Raw genomic sequence first — 27908 nt, 5'->3', positions numbered from 1 at the left:
GCGCGAGGCGTCAATCACGCTCGCTGAGTGGCTGCAGCGCCTCGCGTCTGGTCCGCTGGAGCCGCAGATCACTCGATCCTCCACCGCTGCTGGATGTGTACGGACCCCGCGCGCTGTTCCTCACGGACGCTCACAAATATCGCGCTCTTTCTGGATTGTTTTTCATTTCTGATGTTTCTCACTTGCTCTCCGATGCACAGAAATGGGTAAACTTCATTCCAAACATGGTAAGACGGCATCTCTTTGGTGTTAAACAGCAAGTCTTTGATTTTAAAGCGCTTGTGATGTAGTTCTTTCGAGTAGTCCATTTATACGACGTCTTTTTATTTTTTAAAGCTGCTATTTGTAAAGCGAGGGAGAGTCCTGAAGGTGAGTAACTTTATTTGTTATACAAATAATAACGCTTTTATCTGAAACGTTTGAACTGGCTAAATGACTAATAAAACAAAGCTGCATCTTTGAACATTTGGCGTAAACTAAAAGAAAAGCGCTAGGAACAAACTTGAAAGCTGTTTAATTGATAAATACACAACGGTATTATGTATAAATGGTAATTTCTTGCCCTTTTAGGCGATAGTTTTGTAGTTAACGCGTGTTTGGCGAGGAAAGGACTGGATGACTGGATGGTAAAGCAGAAGTATTACTGCCCGAGCTCTCGTGTAGATCAGCAGGACTGCCAGCAGAAAAATACCTGCGGACTGTCTCCACGGGTACGTGAACGTTATTACTGACTTCTTATCACACATGCATGTTAAATGTGTGAAGATTTTGGACTTTGAGAAAGTGAACTTGTCTGCGCTTCACCATTATTTCTTTCCAAGACTGTAGGAATCAACTGTTTGGGTTAAGTTATTATTATTGCCTACATAAATGTTGCGCACTTTGTAGTAAGGGGTGCATGCATTTCGCTATTTAAAGCTCTGCCTTCAACTGATCAAAAACGTTGTTTTGTTGTGATAAACATCGTTTTAAAACCTGCAATACAACCATTATCTTTCCTTTGTTCTGCATGATTTCAGTTCATGGGTAGTTGACATGAAATAAGCTACACAAGCATGCAATGTCCGATGTGTGACGCGGTGTAAGTGATCTAAAACTATTTTAAACAACTATTTTATTCCAATTATTCTGTAATAAATCATGTTTAAAAATGTAGAGAATAAATTGAATAGCCTTTTTGTACATTTAAGAATTCAGTTGTTGCGTCACATAACTATTTTAAATGATTTAGTGAAGTCAAAAATGAGATTTACTATGGTGATGAACACGAAAGAAATGTTTATGCTTTAGAAAACATACATTTCTTTACGTATGCCTACATTTTAAAGTCCATGTTGAATAAAAAAGTTAAGTCAACTACTCTTATTGGGTTCTAGATGAAAAAAAGCGTGTTCGCGTTTGCAGAATGATCGTTGCCTGCTTGTAGAGGCCACACGCGCTTCCAGACCACCCAATTCACGCGCTTTGAAAACGAGCGTGCCATTGTTTTGTGACGTCACCACGAACAATAGTTTACACTCTGGAAACACTCTGTAGTTTGAGCCTAACTATAAAAGCCAAAGGCGTTATTACCAGAAGTGATTAAAGGAGAAACATTCTCTGAATACACGTTCCCCTTTAATGATGTCTGTTAAAACGCTCTCCACGGTTTCAGCTGCTGCCTTTGAAGCCAGAGGAGGAGATTTTGTGTTGTTATTCCTTTGAATGATAGGAAGAGGGAAAAGTCAGGTTTCCAGACAGGTTCAGGCTGTTTATTTCTGGCAGGCACATCATTTTGAGAGGAAATAAATATAAGTAGGTTTGGGATCTTAAAGGCGGCATATGTATTTGAAAGCATATATTTGGATTTTAAGCACCTTCTTGCATGGAAAAAGTTATGCATCTCTATCTTGAATCTACCCAACAAGGAGAATGTTTCAGCAGTCATGTTTAGACAAAAGGTGCATCAACTTTTTCACTGGCGGCTCACATGGGTAAATGGTTTATTTGAACGTGGTGGGAAGAGCTGTGTGAGGGCTAGGAACAGATGCAAGTTCTCTCTGTAGGTAATAGATCACGGTGGGTTGAAAGCATTGCAGGCTGACAGGCTGGTGACAGCGCTGTATTGTGAAGTCGAGAAAGGGGTGGAGGGAGGGCCAGTCTGTCTAAGATTTGGCATCCTAGTAAACACATAAGAGCACTGTCGTTTAGGAGAGGAGGAATCCTCTGGAAATACCTCAGAGTAAGCCTCTTTTGGCCAAGGGCTGATGCAGTCTCAAAAGACTTTTTTGAGGGTTGGAGAGATAGTGAGAGATGCTGAGAGTGGCAGAAAAAATGAAAGGAAATCCAGAAGGCTGCTATTAAAGAGCCATCTCAAACAGCATGAGAATGCAGCCACAACTTCTTAAACCCAATCCTCATATGTGGACATCCAAACACAAACCTGACGCTCTTAAACTTTCAGAGTCCGGAGTGTTGCTGGAGAATTGCTGCATTTCTTTTCTAACTCTCTAAGAAAGTTGTGGCAATAAACCTTTATTTAGCATGTAAGATGCATAGTACTGCACTGCAAGTAAAGAAATTGTAACCACATTGGTGTGGACTTTAGATCATGTGATGTGAATGGGAGAAAATAAGTTTAAGGAGCATGAAACAGAGTTCTTGCCTGGTTCAAAGTTCACACAGTTTGAAGTTTATTACTTTTTTCACGCTCTGCTGTGAGAAGGAGGTTTTATTGTTGCTGGAGAGATCATAATGCACTGAACAATGGTTACAAAGTCTGAAATGACTTCATTGAGTTACCTGTTTTATATTTATTCAACATCATAAAGTCATAAAATTTTCCCTTTTCTCTTTTAACGTTGCCTATATTACTTAAATACAATAATCTGAAGAAGTGTTTGTTTTAACACAACCTGATTGTTTTCCCTCTGATGAACTAATGAGGAGTTTAGAAACAATAGCAGTACTAAGGAAAGTGTGTGCGCGTGTGTGTTTTTCCAGTTGGTGTGAAGTGATTTGGCCAGGCTGGGAAAGCATCCCCGCTGAACGAATTCAAACATTTGAACAGTTTTGAGTAACTGAATGGTGTGTGCTTAAATGGAGCATTGTGAGAATGAAAGAATGAGAGATAAATATTTATTTGGAAATAATCATTTTGTTTTGACAAGACATCTCTGGGACTATTTAATATTTTATGTAGTGATGAAATTTGAGGCTGGTTTAACTGGAAAGAGGATTTTCATCCCTTTGTTAGTCCTCCCCTTTTGGTTTTGATTTGATTGAAAGTGATTGAAACTATTTGAAGATTTTATTTTTATTATTCCATTGAGATTGATTGGATCAGTGTGTGGAGTCATTATTAAAAACATGTTGTTGTTTTTGTCTTTCACTTCATTCATTGGTTTTCTTGATCTTTCTTGAGTTTTTTTTCTGTTCTTTAGTGGTGCTTTAGAGTAATGTTGATACTACATAATACACATCTTTTAAAACCAGCTTGTCACATGTTATTAAGTTAAACTATCTACTTTTCATAATTCAGATTTTTCTTATTGAGAAAAGCCACTGAGTGGAATTCAGTGGAATTACCTCACTCCTTAAGCATGAAGAAAGCACAAACCTCCCTCGTAAATGCAGGCTGATAATACGGGGATTAATAGAGGCTACCTGGAGAGTTAGTTATTTATAGTGGCTGTGTGTAAGTTCGGACAGTTGTGTGTGTCTGTGTTGTAAATGTGGTTCAGACGGTATGGACAGTGGGAAATCTGAGTAAGGAATCTGTTTGATGAGCGTGTTTGTGTTGTGCTGTCTTAACTGGCCTTCACACACAAGACTTTATGTAGCACTGCCTATTACTTTTTCCAGTCTGGTTTGCATGGGTCTTGTGCTATTAGTAAATTACACTAGAAGTTCTTGTTCAAAAATAGGTAGGGGTCAGATTTGTGGCCTTGCTGTTAGCATGCTGCACTGTGGCTCTCACGTGGGCAATTTAAATTAAAAGTCTAGCTCCATCATTACCTGTTCTCTATATGAAGACTTCGGTTTTCCTTTTGATCGGTGTTGTCACATGGTGCAGTTTTGTTATTGAGTAGCTTACATCTGCAGCTGTAAACAGAAATCTGTACAATTGATGGTAAAAAAAATGTCAGCTGAGGTTGCCAGAATTTTGCTGTAAAAACATATTTACATATTTAAATTAAATTTCCATTTAAAAACACTATATATTTTGTAACCGATATAATGTTAATATATAAAAAGGAATTCTGGGAATGTCAATTTATGGTTATTCACTGTAAATTTGACTTTAACTTTCTAAAAATGGCATAATGCCGTTAAATTACATGTAATGTCCAATACAGTTCAACTTATAGGGGGACTGATCATTAACCTATTAATAGGTTATTACTATATAATTTCTATATTTCTGTAGTCTTTTACAGTGATCCCGGACGTGCTCTTGGTCAGGTTTGAACGTGAAGCTCTTTGTGGGGAAGTCATGGCCTAGTGGTTAGAGAGTTTAACTCCTAACCCTAGGATTGTGGGTTCAAATCTCAGGCCGGCAATACAATGACTTAGGTGCCATTGAGCAAGGCACTGAACCCCCCAACTGCTCCCCGGGCACTGCAGCTCAAAAAATGGCTGCCCACTGCTCCGAGTGTGTTTTCACAGTGTGTGTGTTCACTGCTGTTTGTGTGGATGGGTTAAATGCAGAGCACAAATTCTGAGTATGGGTCACCATACTTGGCTGAATGTCACTTCACTTTATTAACTGGTTGTTCAGTTTGTGTTAGTCCCATTACATAGCTGTTTTGGACCTATGCCAGTATAGTCATCAGTCAATCTGAGATTGAACCTTCTTAAGCAATGTCCACACGGCATCACAGCTTTCAGTTAGTTCACATCAGCACTAAAACTTGTCTGAATTACACTATAAAAGAAGAAACTCAACATCATAGCGCTAAAATCAGTCTGAATCAAAGTGCCAAGACCAGACGTTGTTACTACTTTGAAATCTGGCTTTTGAAATCCACTCTGAAACCAGTTGGCACAACTGTTCTAAACTAGGGCAAATCAGGCAACATCACAGCTTTAAACACAATCTCCGGCACAGTCAAAAGTGGCCAATAGGTCAACTATAAACCAGGCTTGATCATGACTTTGAAAGCATTCTGTATCACTCTGTGTGTAGTATCACTCAGAGACCAAACACTTTGAAGCCCAGATCAAATAGAGAGCTGTAATTCTAAAAATATATATTTTTTGCAATTTCAGAACTTTTTTGGGGGGGAATTTTTTTGCTTGCTATTTAAACCTTTACTGACAACCAACACACTTTTTATTTTTCTTGCTGTCTTTACAACAGAATGTTCTTTATTGTAGCACAAAGAGTGACAGTATATGCACTATATCCTTTGTCTCTTTTATTCCCTTCCCAATATCCAAAGTATTTCTTTCACTTTAAGCTTCAAGTGTGGTTGTCACACACTTACCCTCAGACTTCTTTCTCTTTCTGTTCTAGACGTCAGGTTTACCATGTCTCACCAGGGCTGGTTGAGAAAGGATGACAGAAAAAGATTGAAAGACAGAGGGTGGGGGCGGAAGGGAAAGGCTATGTTTCTCTCTAAAAGAGAAAGAAAAGGGAAGAGGGTGCCTCTGGGGAGTAGGACAGCACCTGGCTCCAGTGTAGGGCTGTTGAGGGGCTCCTATGAGAAAGGAGAAGAGGATAAGAGACGAGAAGGGAGGAGGGGAACAGACATGATGTAGATTGTTCTTCCAGGACAGGAAGAGTAAAGGGACCTGCTGGTGGCTGCTCTGGCACCTCCTATATCAAGCAGTGAATGAACTCATTTTTTAACTCATTTAAATAAGTAGGCCTGAGTGTTTTAATTACTATATGTGTTTATTACTATATTTTTTTTCTTCTTCTTTTTTTTTTTTTTTTTGATGAATATAAAGTTCAAGAGAACAGCAATTATTTGAAACTCAATGTTCTGTAACATTGTAAATATCTTTACTGTCAGTTTTGAATAATCTACTCAAAAGTATTATTTTCTTAAAAAAAACTGAATGATTAGGTCTGATTACATGCAGTCATTAGTCCGACTTCGCAAAAAAAATGGATTGGCTAAGTGTAATTTGGACCCGAGTATGTGAGCAGAGCGAGGAGTGGAGTGGCCTGATTTTGCCTGGAGCTAGGAGTGGATTTTTTGAAAGTCAGAGCGTTGAGGTTTTCACTCACTCCGAGAACACTCCTCTTCCTCTCCGTCACAAGCACAAATTATGCCAACTCACACATTAAACCTAATTAGGGACGAGTGCGGGAGGTTAAAGCATGTTGTAAGTTTTACCGTTTGTTAATCTCCGCTGCATTTAGATCACATTTTATAAATAACTGTTATTGACTCAGTCATTCATCAAGGTTTTTTAAATGAGTCTGTATCCTGGAATTGCAGCACATGCACTAAATCTAAGTTGAGATAACCTGTAATAAGATGGGAAACTTGAAAGGCAGGTCTGAGGTAACTGGACCTTCCTCTCAAATTACTCTTGGTTCGTACACATGCAACGCTGGTTTGTAGTACAAACAGAAAGCACTGCAGTCATGTCAGTTGTAGGTGATTTAAATGGTTTGCCCATGTTTTTATGTGTTTTTCCATTTAACTATTTGTAAGTATGTGTGTAAAAATAGTGCTTGGGTATGTGTGGCATGGGGGTGTGCTGAGGGCAAGGATGGCGCCTGGCTAGGTGCATCAGAGAGAGAGAGAGAGAGAGTGTGTGTGTGTTGTGCATTAAAGCACGTCTGTCCGGATGTGCTCTAGAGATCAAAGTGCATGGTGGGAATGTGTGGACTGAGTTGCCAGGATTAACAGCTGAGAATTGGGTTGTGTTTTCTAAATTTCCTTAATAAACACACACACACACACACACAAGCGCTCGCACACACACACACACACACTCCACAAGCAGCAGGGCTCAGAACAGCGTTGTTCCAACCTTCTCAAAACCCTTATTTATTCAGCTACTCTGACACATTTATGTTTCTTCTGTACTTCAAAGTGTATGATCGAGGATCTTGATTTGTTATATGTAAGTAAACATTTACTGGTGTGTGTATGTGTGTGTGTGTGTGTGTGTGTATACACAAAAATGTTAGGAAGGATCATGTGACACTGGAGTGTAATGGCTGCTGAACATTCAGCTTAGCCATCACAGGAGTAAACTAAACTACACCTTAAGCTTTTAAATATAATATTTTAAAAACATTTCATAATATTACTGAAGTGAGTAATACATTTAATACTTTTAATATAAAATACATAAAAACAAAACCTAAAAAATTACAGATCCCATATTTATTTGATAAATTGTATAATTTGTTAGCTCATCACATACAATAATAGAAAACATTTTAATTCATGTTTTTATCACTGTCTATCTGTGTTTTGATTGCTTATTAATTAGTAATATTGAAGGATTTTGTAAATCTCTTACTTGATGTTTCCACAGATCTCCAGCTCTCTGTTACTCTGGTCTTTAAAGTCCTTCAGAGAGGAACAGGCTGGAGTTTCAAACAATGTTTGAAAAGTCTTTTCTCTGTATTTTTGGGCCAGTTTAGTTATTCCCTTTCTCTGCCTTTAAAGAGAAAAGGAAGAGGGGAAATAGGGAGAGGGTAAAGGAGGGATCACCTTAGGGGAAGAGAGAGTAGAACAAACGGGGAGTGCTGCTTCATTTTCAAGGCTTCAAAGCACTCTTTCACTCTGCAGCTTTCATGCTTTAAAGGTGTCTCCAGTAAATGAGAGCGTAGCCTCACCAGTACTGTATGTTTGCTTCATTTTATCTCAATAAGTGTCCTGTTGTTGCCTGCAAAGTGGTAAGATTGATGCTTTTATCTCTCACTAACTATTCTGCAAACAACCTCTTTCAGTTGAATGTGTCAGTGATACTGATACAGGATGGGTGTGAAGTGTATGAAGTGAAATGTGGCCAAGTATAATTTGTGCTCTGCGTTTAACCTATCCAAGTGGACACACATAGTAGTGAACACACACACATACATTGAACACCCCCCATAGCAGTGGGAAACATTGTGTCTCTTGTATCTGAATCGGCTAAGCCTAAAGTCATACCCCAATTTTCTGTTTCATTAGGAAATACTGTTCTTGTTAAGCATTTTCATATTTATTTTATGCAATAAAATAGAGGATCAAACAAACTTGATAAATACAATCATGTTCACATCCAGTTTAATAAATCTGCATTTTGTTAAGCTTTTTGTTTTTATATTATTGAACATTATATTTGTATCTTTATAGAGACAGAGAGTGTGTATGTGAGTGCATGAGAGGCTACAGTGCATGTGTGTGTGTGTGTGTGTGTTTTCTATGGACAGTTAAGTGTGCGGTGACATCAGTGTAGAGCGCTTTGATGTGGATGAGGTAATGTGTGAGGAAATATTTGCAACGTTAATCTCATCTGAGAAATTACTACGGAACCTACACCGACACTGACACAAGCAGCTGCCCACACACACTTTAATGATTTCTTTATGTCCACCTTAAAAAAGAGCATAAACCACGTGTAAGTTTACAATCTAATCACCAGTATCGAGGATACCAGACACAACACCTTCTCCAAACACTGCAACTGCCAAAATGGAGCTGATATTAAACAGTATTTTGCAAATTGTTTGACTGCTTGGCCATACTCAACATCTATAAATCCGACAGAAGTGAGCTGTTCACATGGACACACTACTGTATAACACGCACATGCACATACTTTACTCAGTTATCGTGGATGTGCACACACATATGTACTTTATTTGACTTGACAAATCATAGACAACATAATTTATTGTTACTTACAACTGATTTTATCTATAAAGCCGAAAGTATACTTCAGTTTAAATGTGAACACTTAAATAGACAGCATGCATATGTCTGACGCATAGGTCTAGTCTTGCAAAGTATACTGCATTTAACAGCTTACTGAAACACTGGTATTTATTGTGTACATGCTAAAAAGTGTCATCTTTGGTCAGTGTGTGCAATCTTCTTCCGATGTTATAAATGACAAAAAAGTATTTATACCCTCCAAACTAGAATTTTCAGTATCTCTTAAAGTACCCCATATTATGCTATATTTAAGGTTCCTAATGTTGTTTTGTGAGTCTCCTACAATAGATTTACATACATGCATGGTAAAAAAATGCTTTCGTTTGATCAGAATATGCATTTAATATCACATCGTTTTTTTCAACGTTTCTCAAACGATTGGTTCAAAGCAGTTCTAAGATTCAGTCTCTCTAAATCCCTCCTTTCCGTGAGTATTCTCCATTCTGACAACAGTCTGTTGGAATATGCTCATTGCTATGTGCTCATTGCCATAGTTACATATTTTGAACACTCTATAGAAAATAAACATCTATTATTTATCATACTTACAAGTTGTGATTCATTGGAGCCAGCTGGTCCAAATAAACTGGGTACTGAGCCTTCTTTCAAGAGCAAGCATTTTGTTGAATCCTGTGTTGAACTCTCCGTGATTAGAGAAGCAGTCATCAGTAAAATGGCTTGTTTGAGTCGGTGATAATAGCCTTGTGGGCTGCATGCAGATATATCACGCTGTTGCGCTACGAGCATCCTGAGTTCGAATCCTGCCTTGAGGACTTTTCCTGTTCCCCCCTCTCTCCCACTTTGCTTATATATGTATATATATATATATATATATATATATATATATATATATATATATATATGTATATATTATGTATATATATATATATATATATATATATATATATATATATATATATATATATATATATATATATATATATATATATATATATATATATATATATATATAATATGTATATGTGTGTGTTTAAGAGTGGGTTAAGATGTTTGTGGCTAGTCAATGTAGAATGGTGGGAATTATGTAAATATGTTACCCCATGATGGCAAATGGGATTCAAATGACCAACGACTCATTTAAGTTGTTCTTTCTTTTGAGAGACAATAACTTTATTTACCATGCACTTTTGGCTTTGCAACTTAGCAGATCATTTACATTCACATATCGCTACATTACATATTGCACGAAAGGCAATATTCGAAATGGCAAAATAGAGGTATTTTAACCATCTTGCACAAATGCTCATCAATGCAGGCATCCATTGTTTTTACTTTTCGAATAACCAGCAATTTTTCTTTGTGTGTGTAAATAGTCCCTCTCTCTTTCTCTAATCCGTCCCTGTTTTCTGTTGTGGCTGTTTGATGAGAGGCATATATTGAGACTAAAGTGATGTTTTCCTTCTTAAATAAAGACAACAATGATACATAAAATGCTAAACGTCTAATAATGCTCTAATTCTTCTATTATCTTTGCCTTCAGGCAAACTAACCATCTGAACAGACACACATATATACAAGCTCATTCACTGCCTTTCTGCTGCTCTGCTTGACTTGATTTAGAAACCTGTGATTCAGTAAATTAGCAGCATGTGTTTGGATTCTGAATGCGTGGAATTAGCTTTTTATGCCAGGGCGGGTATACGATTATCAGAACTCGTAACTTTAAAATGCTTGAAATATTGAATCAAGGGCTATTTTACACACAATTACTAACAGTCCATCTTCTGCCAATCTCTCTGCACCAGATCATCTGGTTTCAGTCCAGCCAGAATGTGTTTTTTTTTTTTTTTTTTACAGTTTGAGCTCACTAACTGATTGTTCCACTGACTTTCAGCCATATACCTAATCGTTCAAAGCAAATCGAAGTTTATGTGCATGACCGTGTCTGTCAGCAGGTGAGCATTTACAAACCCTCCGACTCAACTTCCTGCTGAGTTAATGGCCCAGCTGACTCTTTTAGGGGTTCAGTGGGATCTCATGGCTCTGGCATTGTCCACTGATCATATTCTTACCTCCAAATCGTGCTGAAGAAATTATGAACCATATTGTTTGCAACCTAACATGTACAAATCCATCACAAATGCTGTGTCACTGAGCACTTTCTTGGCATTCACTTAAACGTGAATGAATAATAAAATAAGAATGTAAATCTTTTTCTCTGTGAAGCTGACAAGCGCTCCCGGCACACATGAGCATATACCTTCTACGGCAAGCCCCGAAGGGACAAATACACATCACACACATTCACAGGGTGAAGTCACTTCATGAGTTACATCCTAATACAATTGGCTTCATTTGCATGGTGCTTCTTGCTTCGCATTGATAAGCTGCCAAAATGGGGTGTTGCAATACATGACAGGGAATCCGAGAGGAATCTCAGAGAGAGTTGTTTAATTTGTTACCTCTCTTCCTGTCTCTTTCAGTGAGCATGACAGAACCATAAAATTTCAGTTACAGCAGTGAGACTTTCTCTTGACTTTTTCGTCTGTGGAAGGAAGAGTGTTTTTGTTCAAAACGTATACTTTCAATGTATGGACGAAAAAAAAAAATCATAAGGCAGAAGAAAGTGACTGGTGTAGAAAAACATGAAGGTGAGTTTATAATGACCAAAATGTTCACTCTTTTTCAGTGCAACACTGACCATCCAGTCAGTAGTTCAAGTTGTCTGGGTTGCCTGTTCTGCTCATTATAAAGCATGAGGTGCTTATGTAGGTCACTGCACTCCGGACTCTTTCATCCTCACATGTAGGAAAGTATGTAGGGTACTGGGGGGAGTGTAGGGAGTCATTTTTGGATTGGCCCTGTAGCTAGCGAGAACCGGTTTTGACATCCTAGCATATACATACTCTCTCCTGAGATCCTGCGCATGTAACCATATACGCTTAAGCAAGATAACAGACATGCAAGATTAAACAGGAATTCAGTTGCGAGTCTTTTTCTGTCTACGCTCGTGACTATATGTTCGTAGTTGATTGTCTGGCCTGTGAAATATGGCACCTGTAGGTGTATGTGTCTTTGTGAAGGCTTAAATTGTCTTAAAAATTGAGTGGTTCTGGTTGGCTGTGGTTCACAGCGCTGAAACCCTCCATCTTTCATTCCCTGTTTTAATATGATTAGGACTGTGGTCTGTGAGTGTGAAAACCGAAGGTGACAGAGAAGGAGAGAGAAGGCGACAGGGAGAGACGACAGTCTTAATTAGGTTTTCCCAGGTTTGATGACATTCCAAGGCCGTGGCCTAGTGAAGGCTTGGCGACCGATCGTGTCTGTGTGTTTTATGTGTGCGTGTCTGGCCCGTGATCATGCAGAACTGTCATCAGCTGCGTAAATTGTCCATCAGCCCTTGTGGCGTGGCGAGCAGACAGAAAATACAGACACTGAATTGTGTGGGACTTTCCACAACACACACACACAAACACACACCCTTAGCCACATACATTCAAACGTACCGATACAGACACGCACATACCCTAATGACAAAATGAACAAGGCCACATTCATATGTGTAATTTAATTTAGACACACATCCTCATACTTAACTTGGTTGAGCAATCCCCCTGGGTTTCTCTTCGCATTTTTCGCTGTGCATTTTTTTTTCATGCTTACATATTAATGTGCCAAACACTTGGGGTTGACCCTTATACACACTTACAGACACTTGGCAGTGCGTTTAAATGTGTTTCCAGGTTTAAACTGGCAAGAACCAACATCTAATCTGTGCTCTTGCATTCGGCACACAAATCATTATCTTCAAGATGTGGTTATTCCTTAAAAACAGCTAGACCAAGCGTCTCCAACTCATGGTGGGCAGACTGGGCACTATACTAAAGCCAGGAGTAGTTGGGCAGTTTAAACAGAAATTAGTTAATTTTTTATTGAGTTATATTTCCTCCAGAACTGCTGCTTGTTTATTTATTTAATGAGCACTAATTCATCCAGAACTGTATTTTTTTATTCACACATTTTTAGATCAATGGGAGATAATAGTCCTATCAGAAAAGTTACTATGTTTTAGGGCTGTAATAAGCCATTTGAAGAGGTATGTAGCTTATATTAGATAATTTCCAGGCAGGGTTGAAGGATATGCAATTAACATCTGAGAAATTGTATGATACTGTTTGGCCTGCGGTACAGTAGTTGGAGACCCCTAATCTAGACAGGCACCACGGACTTGGACAAAAGGACCTTAAAATGAGTTTATAATGAAAGGAGTTGTTCAGAAAAGCTTGAACTCTATAGCATTAGGCAAATGCATACAACTGTGCACACAAGATAATGATCCGGCTCCTAGATAAATCAGATTAGTCCATTGTTTTTAAATGCTTTTAAACGTATTTTCATCACAGTGGCACGATATGAAAGTCTGTCTATCACTTAGACCAACAAAAAGCATCCTTTGTGAAAAGTCCTTCCTTGCTCTATGTCTCTCTCCTGCTCTTAGTTTGTTTTTAATTCACTCTTGTATTTGTCCTTTCATATTGAAAGATTCATTTAGGCTACTACCACTGATCACAGGGCCAACAAAAACATAGCACTGGAGTGTTTGATGTACGTGTTTATGTGTTTTGGCAAATCAGTTATGTTGCACTGGGTTCTGTGGGCATCCATTTGGAGTAAAGCACTTAAACTTCTCTTCTTTGCTGTTTTGGCTTGCGTTTAAACAAAAAGATCTGGTTGGTTTTCCGCAGAGTGTGAAACATGGTGTCTGGGAAAGAGTTTCTGGTTGCTGGCACAGATTGAGTGAAGCCCTTGTTTATGTTTCACAGGCCTTTTCATGATGCTGCTGAGGCAAAAGACCCACAGCAGAAATGTCATTGTTCCATCTGTTATAAATATTTATAAACACAAGCCAGTAACAAATATGGGCATGAATGTGTTCATACGAAGAGTTCGTCAAAGGACGCAAGTTCTCTCAGATGTTTTTTATTCTTTGTTTAAAATGTCGCTCACAAGACTTCATCTGTGAAATTACAAGATAATGCTTTTAATCAAAGACCCTATCCTTTACACGCAAACATTGTCCCCTTTTATCTTAGCGATATAAATGGCACTTGGTCTCCATACATTAGTAAGTGACCTGAATCACATGGTCACCCTCACACACGCTGAGTGTGTACAGATCCCTCTTCAGCCTCTCATTACACCACTGAAGAGAGATCAGCCTCTATTGATTACACTCCACACAGCCAATTAGCCTCTGATGTTATCTGGAAAGTGTACAAAAACATGCAATTTAAAAAAGAAGGACCATCTCAGAGGTCAAGGTCACTGCAATGCACTTTCTCAGTGTGTTATGTAGTTTATGTTGCTAAGCACTCCTGTTTGAAATGTGGCTAGATGTCATTACTGAAAGTTAACATGGACATTTACCATAAATAGTCTTACTGTGCTTTCACTTCGCCGCCATTGAGAGCGGCAAAAATTGCCCCTTTGCCGCGCTGCCAACAACTCTGTAGAAAGCTTTGTAGATGCTCTGACGTAGATCAGATGCTTATCTTGTATTTAAAGTGGCCACAAAGCAAACAAGCTTGTTGATCTTGTATAGACTGACCACAAGGGGGGTAAAGATATAAGTTAACCTCATTAAATATTGTTGTGGATTAAGTATTAAGATCCTTTACCTAATGAATGTATAAAGCACTAATACCACACTGTAAAAATACTCTATATTTATAAAATACATGTAAAAGTCCTGCACTGAAAATGTTACTTAATTATATTCAGATATAAACATTACTTAATATAAGTATAATCAGGAAAAAAATATTTAAAGATTTAAAAGTTAACTGGGACTATTATACTGTTATTTATTATATCTTTAGATAATTATCCCTATAACGTCAATGCACATCAGCAGCTCACCAGGACACCAACAATCTCAGACACTTTGGTCCACACATCATTTTTATTTATTTATGTCCCTTTATGCAAACAGGGACACACCATTGTTTATTGGAAAATCCACCACAGCAATAATCAACTTCTCCTCCATTTTTTGGGGGAACTAATGCGTTCGGAACCAACGTTTACAGGGTTGTGTTCTCTGGAATCCTCTCAAGCGGTGGACTTCTATTTTCCGATTCATTTCCGCCCGAAATGCGTCATAGCTCATTACCATTAAGTTAACCTGATTTCAGCTCTTCTTGATGCTCTCAATGGCCAAGTCGCCGCCGTGCTGCGCCGCTGCATGATGTCCGCTTACATTGAAAATGAATGACTTCTGGCCACTTTGACGCTCTGGATGGTGGCAGTGTGAACGCACGGTTCTATATTTGAATTAATTTGATCTTTTTATGTAATGTATTTTAACATTTTATGTTATTCATTGTCATGTGTTTGATTTGTTCATTTTTTTAATACATTGTGAGACATTCTTGGGTTTGTGAAAGGCAATATTTAACTAAATATGTTTATTATTATGATTATTAGGGCTGTGTGAGACATTTTCATATACTGCAATGTGGTGGAGCCACATAATATATGGGGGTGGTTGGGACTCTATAAAGCTTTTTAAGAGTGACTGCGAGGGGTCGACAGCACTGCGGTGCTTGTGTTTAACTCCACTTAGAAGTGAAGTCCAGGGATTAGTCAATTTCTCACAGCCCTCAATGTCCTGTGCAGCAACACATAGCCACGTATCCATGCTCTCAAACACAGCACACTCATTTAAAAAAAGGCCAAGTAGTGCTTTAGCCAAACTTGACCTTGAATGATAGAGAGAACAAAAAATAAATAAAAGAAAAATAATTTCTGCTGACCGATTCTCGTTTCAACCAACTGAGAAGAACTCATATTTTAAATGCAGCCCATCCATCATCCAGACAACACATAATTAGCTTGTTCCCCTCACATGCTGTCGGCTAACCTCTCGAGCATTATGGTGAACGTGTGTGTTTGTGTGCGCGGCTTTGTGTCTCTAGCGGCCAGTGTATGGCTTGAGGCACTACAGCAAGACGTTTAGTGCGGCTGTCTAATGTGGATGAAGACAAAGCAGCTCCTCATTGGCAGAAGCAGCATGTACACACATGCAGCTGCAGAGCATCAGTGGAAGCTGTACGGTCAGTCTGTAGGCCAGAAAAATTAATTGTCAGTATGCAGACAGCTGAAGCGTTGAAATTAGACAAAGGTAGCAGGTGTGTTGAGACAATAGTCTTCTTCTAGACTGATGTTTGGTTTTGAACTTGAAAGATGTGTTATAGACAGCTGCTTGTGTGTGTGAAGCATGGTTTAATATCTTCGATGAGACACTTCCAGTATCCACACCTGCTCATATTGTCTGTTAGGGGATGTGTAGACGGAATTGCGTCAATTTGATCTATTACTCTGTAGGATTTTCAATCTACTCTATAATGTCATTCATCTAGTCTTTGGAAATGTTGACACCCATTGTGAGGTGCTCAAGTAGGGAAGCAAGTTTCAACCCAGCCTGCATCGTATAGTCATACAATTCACCCTTTTCACTCTAATGTTCAGATTTTATAATATAAATCGCACAAACATTATTTTTTTTGTCTCAAATACGACCATTGCTTGTCTGAGATGTGTCATTTTATCTTCTTAGTCTTTTTTTTTTTCTTTTAAGAGGCCTAACTCTCTTTTCCATTGTCTCTGCAGGACCTGTTGGATGAAGGTTATGCTGAAGGTATCAGTGACGAACGTTATCGTTTAGAAGGTAAATTATCTCACTGTATCCCCCGAGCAACTGCTGTTCTCTTGCATGTAGTTCCTGATCTCTCCACTACTCAGTTTCATTATTTATTCTGTTAAATTATTTGCACAACCTTGGCACAGTATGATTTGTTTCTAGTCATTTTTGAGACATTAGCCTGGTCATAATTTGCTAATTAAACTCATATTTGCATGTTAAAAGATTTATTATAAAAAATCAGATAAGGTTTTTAAGCTGATATTCCATCTCCTGTAGTTGTTATAATAGCATCTGATTGCGGATCAGGATTCGTATCTAGGGTTTAGGCAAAAGGAAATCTAATCATTTGACTGTCATCATGAAGAGGCAGCAACAGGTCAGATTCCTGTACAACCAACATTTAATAGCTTATACGTGCTTGAAAGTGGTCCACTCATATATGTGTGGGTCAAAGGTCACTCAAGTAGAGATATGATTGGCTAGGTGTTTGAGTTGTTATTGTTGCCTCATAGTTAGAAGTTAAACTGTACCATGACTGGCAACTCTGGAATTCAATGTGATGCCTTTTTAATGGATCTATGAAAGTGTAAAACAAAGATTTTTTTGTTGTCATCATTTGTGTTCACACACAGATGTCATAGCAGTATTTTTAAAGCAGCTTTTTCATTTTAATGGGAGCAAAATAGTTTTGTAGTTTCCACCAAACCTGCTGGATTCATCATCAGGATGTCATAAATGGCTAATTAAGCTCATAGCAGTATGTTAAAAGATTGTTTAGGCAAAATCCTACTTTTGAAGGCAAGAATGTAACATTTTGACCAAAGAACTTGAAATTGGATCATTTGTTGTTACGGTTATATTGCACTTCAGCCTGTACCAAGCATCCACACTGAGGAAACACACTCGGCTTTAGCTATTAACCAGTCACCACACAGTTTACTCTGAACTCCAGGTGAACCTTTAGATTCAAAGCCACGTTTGGGACGCTGCCAGGCTGCCCTCTGTGTTGTATAGCGTGGTTTTTAAGCTCTGTCACCGGAGCTCTGTAGCGGGTTTGGCTGTCTCATCACTCTGTGGGAAAGGACTTTGACTATTGCTGTGAGAGTTAGCACTTCCTTTGTGTGTATGGTGTATGTGTGTGTATAGTTTCTTTGTGACCATTTGTTAGTCCTCTAGATAAACAGCTCCTGTATATTGTGAGCTGGCTGGCATGCAGGCTTTGGCCCCGGAGCTCAGCGTTGCCTTTGAGTTTCTGGCCCTGATCAAAAGCCCTGATCTGACGCTGTTTCCCTCCAAAAAACCTGTAAAAGCTCCCTGGGACGACTACTCTCATCCTCTGGTGCTTTTCTTTTCTTTTTTCATCCTCCCTTGCCTCTCGCTGCAGAGGGACAAGACAGGTCCTCTTTGATCTGAGCGGATCAGCGGAGGAGAAGTGAATGAGAGAGAGAAGACAGAGAGAGATACTGTTGTGTCTGCCTATCCTTTTGGCTCGTACAACAAACACTGTTTCAGATTTGACTTTGCTTAATTAATTAGAGATTCTGTTTTACAGACGGACTGATCCTGGGCCAAAAGGTTTGAGAATGGAACTTCAAAGCACAGGGATTTGGGGCAGGGGGGAGGATTTAGCCTGCAGGACCCAGCCTGGTGCTGAGCCGTGTCCTCACTGAGCAGAGTTAGATCTGCTCTCGTTTAAAACATCTCCATCTTATTACCCAGAATACACAAAGAGACAAACTGCCTCTGAAATTTGCATATTGAGTTCAGGATTGATCCTGATAGGCATTCTCTACGTCAGAACGGGCCGCTGTTAGACTTCATCTTTCTCGGCGACTATAATGACTATGGCGACTATATTTCAGACATAAATAGGATATCAAGGATGTTTGTGAAGCCTGGCCTTAGAATGTGATGGCAGCAGCTAGGCCTGTTTACACACTTACTTGCAGCTTTAGCAAGGCAAAGTGTTGATTTACCATAGTCTGCTCTTAAAGGAACAGTTTCCTGAACGATTCTGTTGTCTTGTTCCAAACCTGTATACATTTTTTTTCTGTGAAAAAAAGAAAAAAAGGCAGTTAAGGTCAATGTACAGACACTGTGAAGCTTCAAAGGTAAAACCGCATTATAACAACTCTATATTCCAAGTCTGACAATAGTTTTGTATGAAAAACAGGCCAAAACTCTCAAGTGGTTATTTACTGAAAATCTTGCCTTCAGCTGAAGAACGCAAATCTCAGTTGTGACATATTAAACTCAGCATGTCATAATCAGTGGCGTTTAATATCATTGACATCATTACTATTGATTTAAAATGTGCTTTCACCCCTGTAGATCTATTGCTTTGTTCCACAAACAGGGATTAAAATTATTACAGTGTTGCTTTTTATATATAGACAAAAATTGTTAATACAAGTCACGTGCGAGTAAACTGTCCTCTCAAGTTCCACGGTTTATTTTCCATAATTCCGCTCGTAGCCGTCTTCCATCAGGATGGAAACAGCTTTGATGGAACTTCCACAGCTTCGAGGGCTTATTGATGCATTTTTTTATAGCTGTAGTTTTATTAATTTAGCATTTTGAGCAGGAGTCACAGATTTTATCGGGAAAACATTGTTAAAATGCACCTAATACAAAGAACATTAAGACAGTATTATAAAATGAAAAGGCGCTCTTTGATTTTGAATGGCGAAGACGTGCTCACCCATAGACATAGTCTATTGTTTTTCACGAAACTTACGTAATTATCCATTATAGATTGTGATATAACCTGGTGTGTTGGTCCGTTGGATCGGATTGCTTTCTCACTACAATCAAACTGAGACCACCTCGTTCAGGCAATCTCAGACTGATTGTTAAGTCATTAGGTATTAAACGTCAGCGATAATTTGCATGATATTCGTACAGATGTAAACAAGCCTTAAGAACACTCTTCTTTGTAAAGCAGCTTTCCGACAATCCATTATGAAAGTCCTGCCACTGCACAAAAAATGTATTCTGAATTGTGATGTGGAAACATGAGCTACTTGTGAGCCACATGTCCATCATTGCTTTCCAAGACTCTAACAAAGTGTGTAGAGGAACATGTACTTCTGAGGTTAATATTGAGGGTGTGACTGCAATTTTGCCTGAAGGTTTATATCCCATACTATGAGACTTTATGAGTGTCTTCAGTGTAATATGTCTGCAATAGCAGAGATGGCATGGCTACATTCAAAAATAGCTGGGTGCTTCCTAGGCATTCTCCTTTAACTCTTTCCCTTCTCTCTTCTGTCTGTTTTAGTTTATATATGCTTATAAAGCTGTATTTCGATATGTTTTTCCTCATTAAATAATTACAAATTAATAACAATTTTGAACAATGTTCAAAATGAGTTACAGTGACATGAGATGAAGACAAAAACATTTTTTAAGTATGAATGTGTGCCCCCCTGCAGTGGCCCTGCCCCCTGAGAAGACTGACATCTGTAATGTGGAAGAGAGAATGCAGGACACTGAAGGCTGTGCCACTGTCGGCCCACACAAACAATTACAGTTTGAGGTCAGTATAAAACAAACAAACATATTTAGTTGGCTTTTTAAAGAGATTAAAACGTTTATTCTGCTAGGATTAAAGCATTAAAAGTAAATTGTTTAAAAGTCACACTAAAGACATAATGATACAAAAGATTTCTATTTCAAATACATTTCTATTCTGTTGAAATTTCTATTAATTAAAAAATTCTGAAAAATTTGCATCATAATTTCCATCAAAATTATGCAGCACAGTTGATATCCAATGACATTTTTAATTGATAATGATCATAAATGTTACTTGAGCACCAAGAAAGCGTTTTACTATGATTTCTAAAGGATCATTTGACACAATGGCTGCTGAAATGGCAACTTTGCTATGAACAAGAAAATGTATGAAAATGGATAAAATAGTTTTTGTTTTTTTTACTGTTTTACTGTATTTTGGATCAAAATACATTACTACTTAAAAAAAAAAAAACATGGCCAAAATGTATGACCAGTCTTTTAAAGGAGTGTTACAGTGATTATCCATTGTTGTTTATTAATCAGGAGTTGGAGTGTGCTGTATCAGTTGAAGAAGATAACAGGCAGGAGTGGACTTTCACCCTCTACGATTTCGATAACAATGGCAAGGTCACACGAGAGGTAAGACTGAGACAGAGATAACACTAAGACAGAGATAACACTAAGAGGACATACTAAATGTCTTTTCTCTTCCACCGTACCACACAGTTCCTGTTTTCCTCCGCTTCATAGTTGCTCTGCATTTACATTTCATTTCCACATGCTAAATAGCCTCAGATGTATAGCATGTTTCATGTTTGTGCACACGTGCTCTCCACTGCTGCCAGCATCTGTCTTCCCTCCCTGAGGCTAAGTAGACTCTGATTAACACATTATTATGGACATGTCTGTGTATGAATTATGAATAATGCATGTATCTTAGCATATATCATGTACAGGCTAACACAGCATATAAAAGACTAATAGACCGTCTTGTGTCAGTGAAGATCTCTTAATTTCATGTAATTTTTCCCTCTCTATCTCCCCATGTTCAGGACATCACCAGTCTACTGCACACCATATATGAGGTGGTGGACGCGTCAGTGAATCACTCCCCCAGCAGCAGTAAGACCCTCAGGGTGAAGCTCTCTGTTGCTCCAGACTCCAGCCAGAAATGGAGGAACTGCACCCAGAGCAACACAGGTACACAGAGAAAGTTTGCTCAGAACAACAGAAAATTAGTTGTTATCATTTACCCACCGTCATGTTGTTCCATACCTGAATGACTTTTTTGTGTCCATGGAACACAAGAGGAGTTTAGCAGGATGTTGACGCTGCTCTTTTCCACACAGTTATAATGAATAGTAACGGGATCCATCAAATTTGTTCAAAAAGACATTAAAATGCAGTCAATATGATGAGAGATTTAGTGTGATGGTCAAACTTTAATGTATAGATGCGATGTGTAATTGTTTTTTTTGTTTGTTTTTGTTTTTACTTGACTGTCTCATTTTCATTAGACAGGTACATCCTTGACATTTTGTGAAATACTACATTTTGTGTTAAATACCACATTATTTTGTGTTACATTATAAAAGAGAAAAAAAATAAAAAGGATATGAGGGCAAGTAGAAGATGAAATAATTTTCAGGATTACAATTCTAAGTTCTTGTTATGCTGTCTCCTACACTATTGCCCTCCTCCTTTTCCCTGTCTTCCATGTCATTGCATCTCTTGTAAGATGAGTTCATAGTCAAAGGCAGAAGATGAGAGAAAGAAAAAACCCAAACCTCTGCAGCTCTGAGCTTTTGGATTCCTTTTGGAAAGTGCTATCTTATCCCTCTTTGCTCGGATAGTCTTTTGCTGTTTGAAAAATAAATAAATCCACATTTAGCCACTTTCTAACTGTGTTACTTGGTAAAAAAAAAACAATGTGAAGGAGAACAGGAAGTACTCTGAAGAAACCGAAGTGTTTCTGTTTGTTTAGTGCTGTCATTTGAGCTATTTATACCCGTCATGTATTTGAAAGAGAAGAGCCTTTGAACAGCAGCTGTCTTCATGCAAATTCACAAGTGTGTGTTTTTTAGATTTATATGAGGCCTGAGGTTCAAAATAGAATAAATTAAGCATTGTTGTTTTTTTCTTCTTTTATGAACCTTCAAAGTAAATAGAAAGCAGGGAACAAAGGTTTCTTTCTTATTTTGGTTGGTCTTTAAAGCTGCTTCAGTATATGTGCATGTGTGTGATGCTGTGCAACTCAACGCCGTTCTCTTTGATAAAGACCCCCCTTCTCTCTCTCTCTCTCTCTCCCTCTCTCTATCACTCACTCTGTCTCCAGCAGACACTCCCCATCCCAAACATAAGGGAGAAAAGTGTATTGAGGACTCCAAGACTTCGGAGAAAAAGTCAAGAGCCTTTCTTAGGTACTTATGAAATTAAGCTACATAAACAGACCCCATCATATGTAAATCAATTTAACACATTAGTCTCCGTAATTGTTAGATAAAACTGCAATTTATAAACTTCGGAAGAACATGTCACAGAATCGTTAAAGCAATTAATGTAACGGACAATGATTGATTCAAGCCCCCTTTGTTGTCACAATCTCACAATCTCAGAGCAATGTACTTGCAGTCATGACAATGTGATGCTGTTGTGTTAGGCGTTACCATGCTGATCACCACAACCAGCAAGGTTGCCAGCGGCACTGTGTAGATGAGAACTTGGAGAGAAGAAACCATTACCTTGACCTGGCTGGCATTGAAAACTACACATCCCGCTTTGGAGCAGGTACAATCTTAAAGGGTTAGTTTACCCAAAAATTTTGATTAGGCTGCATTTTACTCACCCCCGAGGCATCCTAGGTGTATATTAGTTTCTTCTTTTAGACTAATTCAGTCGGAGCTTTGATCTTTCAAGCTCTTATCATTGCAGTCAGTGGATGTTGCATCGCTTCAGTCCAAAAGACGTGAAATAAAAAGCGCCCTACCATTAAAAAAAAAAAAAGTGTCTCACATGGCTCCGGGGGGTGAACAAAGGCCTTCTGTAGCGAATTGATTAATTATTTAAAGAAAAATATTCATATTCAAAACGTAATAATCACTTGAATCTAGCTTGCACTCACTTTTGTAAATGAAAGCACTTCTGGGGGAATTACGTATAAGGTCAGATTTTTGCATGCACCAACAAAACAACGGTCACTAATAAGAAATACAAAATGAGGATTTGTAAAGAAGAATGTCATTGGATTTTGATATAAGCCAAGAGGTGGCTGGTTTTCCTTTGCTAAAGTAAGGAAACTTTGCTTCTTTTGATCCTGTGAACAAACGTTGGTTTTCACGAGACTCACCGGTGCATACGCACCGATGACCCATACGTTATGATCCCGGAAATGCTTCTGCGTATAACTGTTGACGCAAACTAGATTAAAGTGATTATTACATTTTGAATATGGATATTTTTCTTACAAAAACTTGTTTTTATTGAAGGGCACTTTTTATTTATCTTACTTTGGACTGAAGGAATGCAACACCAAGAAAAAAGAAAAAAAAAACTTTATTTACGCAGAACCTGGATGTGCTGCATCTTGTTTGCAAGCAGAGGATTTGACACAAGCATCAGTTCTTTCATGAACAAGCAGTGAAGACTGACATGGAAGAGAAGAAATTATTGATTAGTCTTTTTTTTTTTTTGCGCAACAAAAAGTAGTCCTGTAGCTTCATAAAATTACGTTTGAACCACTGATGTCACATGGACTATTTTAACAATGTCCTTACTACTTTTCTGGGCCTTGAGCGTTTTACTTGTTTTGCCGTCTGTGCAGGGTCCGAAAGCTCTCAGATTTCATCAATAATATCTTAATTTATGTTCTGAAGATGTTATCCCTCTAACAATGTTTTTTTGGGGGGCTTTTTTTTGTTAAAGGCACAATTATTTATATACTTATAAAACATATTTATAATAAACCTTAAAACAAATAATTTTGTGCTTCCTCTAGCAGCTCCTGCCGCAGAACCAGCAAAACCCAACCATACCACACGTTCATCCAATCAGACACGCTCACGTTCTCAGGAACCAGAGAATGTGCACGCATACTCTGTTCACCATCGGCGCTCACAGACCATCTCCACAGACCCTCCTGCCATCCTCTCCCGGCACACACACGCACTTCGTTCACCTAAAACGCACCGCACGCCACCCACACAGGCCTCTGCCGGTCGGGTGATAAGAAGAGGAGCGCCCCCTCCCCCAGCGGTCTCCAACCAGACCCCTCCGCACCAAAGCTCAGGCCCGTACCGACGACACAAGCAGAGGCCTAAAGAGGGCCTGCACTATCGGGCTCTTGGGCCGACCGTGACGTCTGGCCCAGTCGTGGAGAAAGAGCATGTGAGGGATCTGCCCAGTCTGGTGCTATATGAAGGAGGACTAGCTCAGGTGGTCCAACGACACGAGCATCATCATCATCACGAACATCATCATCACTACCATCACTTCTATCAGTCCTGAAAAGTAAAACACAGATGGGCTACAAAAAGGATCAAAATAAGAATAACAATGCGGAACATAACAATTGAATGATCATTGCATGGCCACATTGAGGCTGAGAAGGACACAAAGCATCATGTTCATGCCAAAGTGGCAGACAATATGTACACATTTGTATATATACGTGTGTGAGTGTGTGTGTGTGTGTGTGAGAGAGAGAGAGAGAGAGTTTGTGTGGGTCGGTTTGAATGTGTGCTGATGTATTCAGTCCTGTCGTTGGCAGCAGGAGAGGTTTACTTACTACGTAAGGGCTCTATCTTCCCCTTTTCTCTTCTTTTTTCTCTCTATCATTCTATCTGCCTCCTTTGTTTTTCTCTTTCCCTCTCTTCATTCTTATCCGATTGGTCTATTTGGTTGAAAAGGTGGTCAGTCCTGTTAAATGAAGAATTTTGATTTGTCAAACCACTTTTGAGGGAATACAATTCCTTGGTTTTGTAACTTACACTTTGTGTGTGCATGTGTGCACACAATCTGTGCATCTGTGTGCCTATGGTGTCTTTTTTACTTATCCTTTTATGTTTTCATTTTTCCACTGAAGACCACTTGAAAAGCACTTCTTGTGCCGTTGCATTCGAGACACTTTATTAAGAGCTTCTCTCTCCGAAACCACAAATCTGAATCGACACCTTTAAAAATGCAATACAGGACACATGTACATAAGAGAGCCAGTAAAGACACTCAAACCATCAAATCGGACTTTGTTGAAGGACAGTATGAGATCTACACACTACCAATCAACATGAAGAAAACAGAGCATCATAATCAGCTGCTACCTCTAGTATTATTATGATTATCGGTATTATTGACAATTTTATTCAGAATTTATGTTTTATTTGTCTGTCTGTTGTAATATGCCACCAATCTGCAGTCATGTTAAGGTGTATTGGATTGAAATCCATTGTAAGCTTTATTACTGAAACTTTTTGTTTTGTTTTTGGTGTTTTCCTGTCCCTGTAACTTTAAGCTAATTTCATTCTAAGACCACTAGGCATCAGAGTTTATAGTGTAATTATGTGTATCAGACAATATGAAATCTTAAAATAATCTTCTGATTATTGTAGTATAATGTTTTGAAGCTTGTTTAAAAAATAATTTATTTGAAAAACATATTCCTGTCAGGTTTATGGCAAGTCAAAATGGGTCTAATCAAATGATTGGAAAACAATGAATACATTATACCTGATATTATTGTATTTTTTGCTTGTTTAGTTGTGGTTTCAACTTTTTCTTATCATTTCAGTCAATTCAGATAATTCAAGTTTTAAAGTGTTAAGGAATCTGTGCTGCCAAGGTAAAATAGTATTTTTATTTCTCAGGTTCATTTCACGTTTGAGTCACTGAGTCACAAAACAATGTTTTCGGTTTTGAAAGGAGCTGTGAACCACTGGAAAGAATCACCCTTTAGAGTTTTTAATTTCTTTCAGAGTCCAAAAATATGTTCTCAGACTGAATTAGGGTCTTTTAGACAGTATGTTAGTGCCTTTAGCTCGGTATTGGCTGAAGTGAGTTAGGTAACGAGAAAACAAGTCTGGTTAAATAGGAGTACATCTGTTCCCATGCAGCAGTTTAAAACAGCATTTAAATAGTACATTATGAATCTATTTTAGGCTCGATGTATCCCAAGTCACCTAGAGGGTGTGTGAGTGAGTGTGTATGGCAGCTGACTCATTCCTCTGGGGCAGGATGACCGTATCGCCGCCTACAAGTCTCCAGTCCTCCATAACTCAACGATACCCCACTGACAAGAGAGTTAATGCGTGCATGTGTATCTGAAACCAGCACCACTGAAGATTATGAAACACAAAAACCTTCGTTCAAACTCAACAAAGCAGGTGTGTGTGTTGAAGATCACAGCAGGTGTTTTAATACTCCACGTAATTGTTCTCATCCCTCTTTTTTGATGATTTTATACACACAGAGAGAAAAAAAAAACTTGTATTGAAAGTTATAAAAATGTACACTTGTACTTGCAATTTTGGGCCCCAATGAAGAATGAGAATTTTGTCAGTGATGGGATGAGTTAATTATGTTTGCTTAGAACCTGTTGGACTTTCTGATACGTTTAGAGTGAGATCAGCTGACTCTTCTGCTCAGGAGGCAGTGGAAATGTGAGGACATCACACTACACTAAACTCTGGAAAACTAACCCATCACAGCTTGTAAGTTAGCCTCATTCAGTTTTGCAGTTGAGTGAATGTGTTATGGAGCTTAGCTTTCCCTCTCATTCTCTTTCTGTTTGTGGTGAGATGTTGCCATTTTAAATGATTCTGACCATTTCTTAAACATATTGCTGCTCAGAAAAAAAACAACCAAATCTATGGCAACATGAGAAATTGAAAAATTTAAACATGCCTCATGTGCAAAACATCTAAATGCACAGTAGATTCATTTGTTATTTTCTTATTGTCCCACAGTGTTCTTGTTTATCCTTTAAAGAATCATCACACTAAAATTGCTTTGATGTTTGATAGGTTCACCTGCCTGATGGTTGTAAATACATCATGCGCGGACAGCTGTGGGGATAACAGTATGTTAGTTGGATTCTTCACTATTTATCTGGAGGAATAGCTATTTTGTATAGTGCCATTTGTACTTACAACATTTCTTGATTTCTGTTGTGCTTTTGTTTTGTGTGACTGAGTGAGTGTGTAGGACAACACACTCAGGCTCACAGAAAATGATTCATGGAGGTGCTTGTACATAAATAACATGGTAGCATTACATGCCACACCCGAACCCTAGTCCAGATCATTTGTGATTTTTCCTAATAAATTTTCATGCTTTTTTGTTTAGTTTATATAGATGGATGGAAATAATTGCTTTATTTATTTAATAGCAAACCTGTGCCAAGAGAAAACCTTTCATTAAAATCTGAACTGTTGCTTACTGATTGGATGGCTGTGATTTTGTCATTTCTTTGGCTGTTGGTTTTTCTTTTTTTATTAGAACGTTCTGATGATTTCTTTGCTTGCATGTACACTCATCATGACTGCATGCAGAGATCTGTTTCTCCTTGTGAGTAGAAATACTTTTGCATGGACTTTGTTAATATATGTTGTTTGCATGTCTTGCTTCAAATGTTTCAAAGAGTTGCAGTCTAACACATGGCCAAAGAAAGTAATGAAGTCCTGTAAGTTTTAAGTTACAGCTAGTTATACTAACACATCTCAATCTCCACATAGACTACCGTTTGGAGTCGGTAAGATGTATGTTTCTGGAAAAATGAATATGCTCATCAAGAAAAAAAATCCTGCAAGGCATTATTGTAAAATAAAAGTTGAAGTGTTTTTTTGTTTGAATATATTTCA

The 27908-nt window shown here is 38.4% G+C and overlaps 1 protein-coding gene across 9 annotated transcripts; it reads left to right on the top strand.

The window, feature by feature from the left end:
* Positions 1–28: 28 nt before the first annotated feature.
* Positions 29–27493, top strand: nkd1 (NKD inhibitor of WNT signaling pathway 1). Of its 9 annotated transcripts, XR_003292447.1 has the most exons (11): positions 30–227; positions 337–369; positions 571–710; positions 16506–16563; positions 19974–20077; positions 20602–20697; positions 21111–21258; positions 22394–22478; positions 22718–22860; positions 24053–26759; positions 27072–27493. XR_003292447.1 is itself a non-coding variant. In XM_026267605.1 (10 exons), exons 1-10 carry the CDS (start codon positions 203–205, stop codon positions 24559–24561), a joined length of 1335 nt encoding a protein of 444 aa, XP_026123390.1. In that variant the 5' UTR covers positions 29–202; the 3' UTR covers positions 24562–27493. The 9 variants fall into 9 exon arrangements, 8 of the variants coding, with proteins under 8 accessions (XP_026123390.1, XP_026123389.1, XP_026123394.1 ...); XM_026267605.1 differs by having other exon boundaries at positions 29–227; positions 22397–22478; positions 24056–27493; XM_026267604.1 differs by having other exon boundaries at positions 29–227; positions 22397–22478; positions 24053–27493.
* The last annotated feature ends 415 nt before the right edge of the window (positions 27494–27908 follow it).

This window comes from Carassius auratus, chromosome 7 (assembly GCF_003368295.1).
Source record: "Carassius auratus strain Wakin chromosome 7, ASM336829v1, whole genome shotgun sequence".
NCBI classification, from domain to species: Eukaryota; Metazoa; Chordata; class Actinopteri; order Cypriniformes; family Cyprinidae; genus Carassius; species Carassius auratus.
This window is presented reverse-complemented; position numbering and strand designations above follow the sequence as displayed.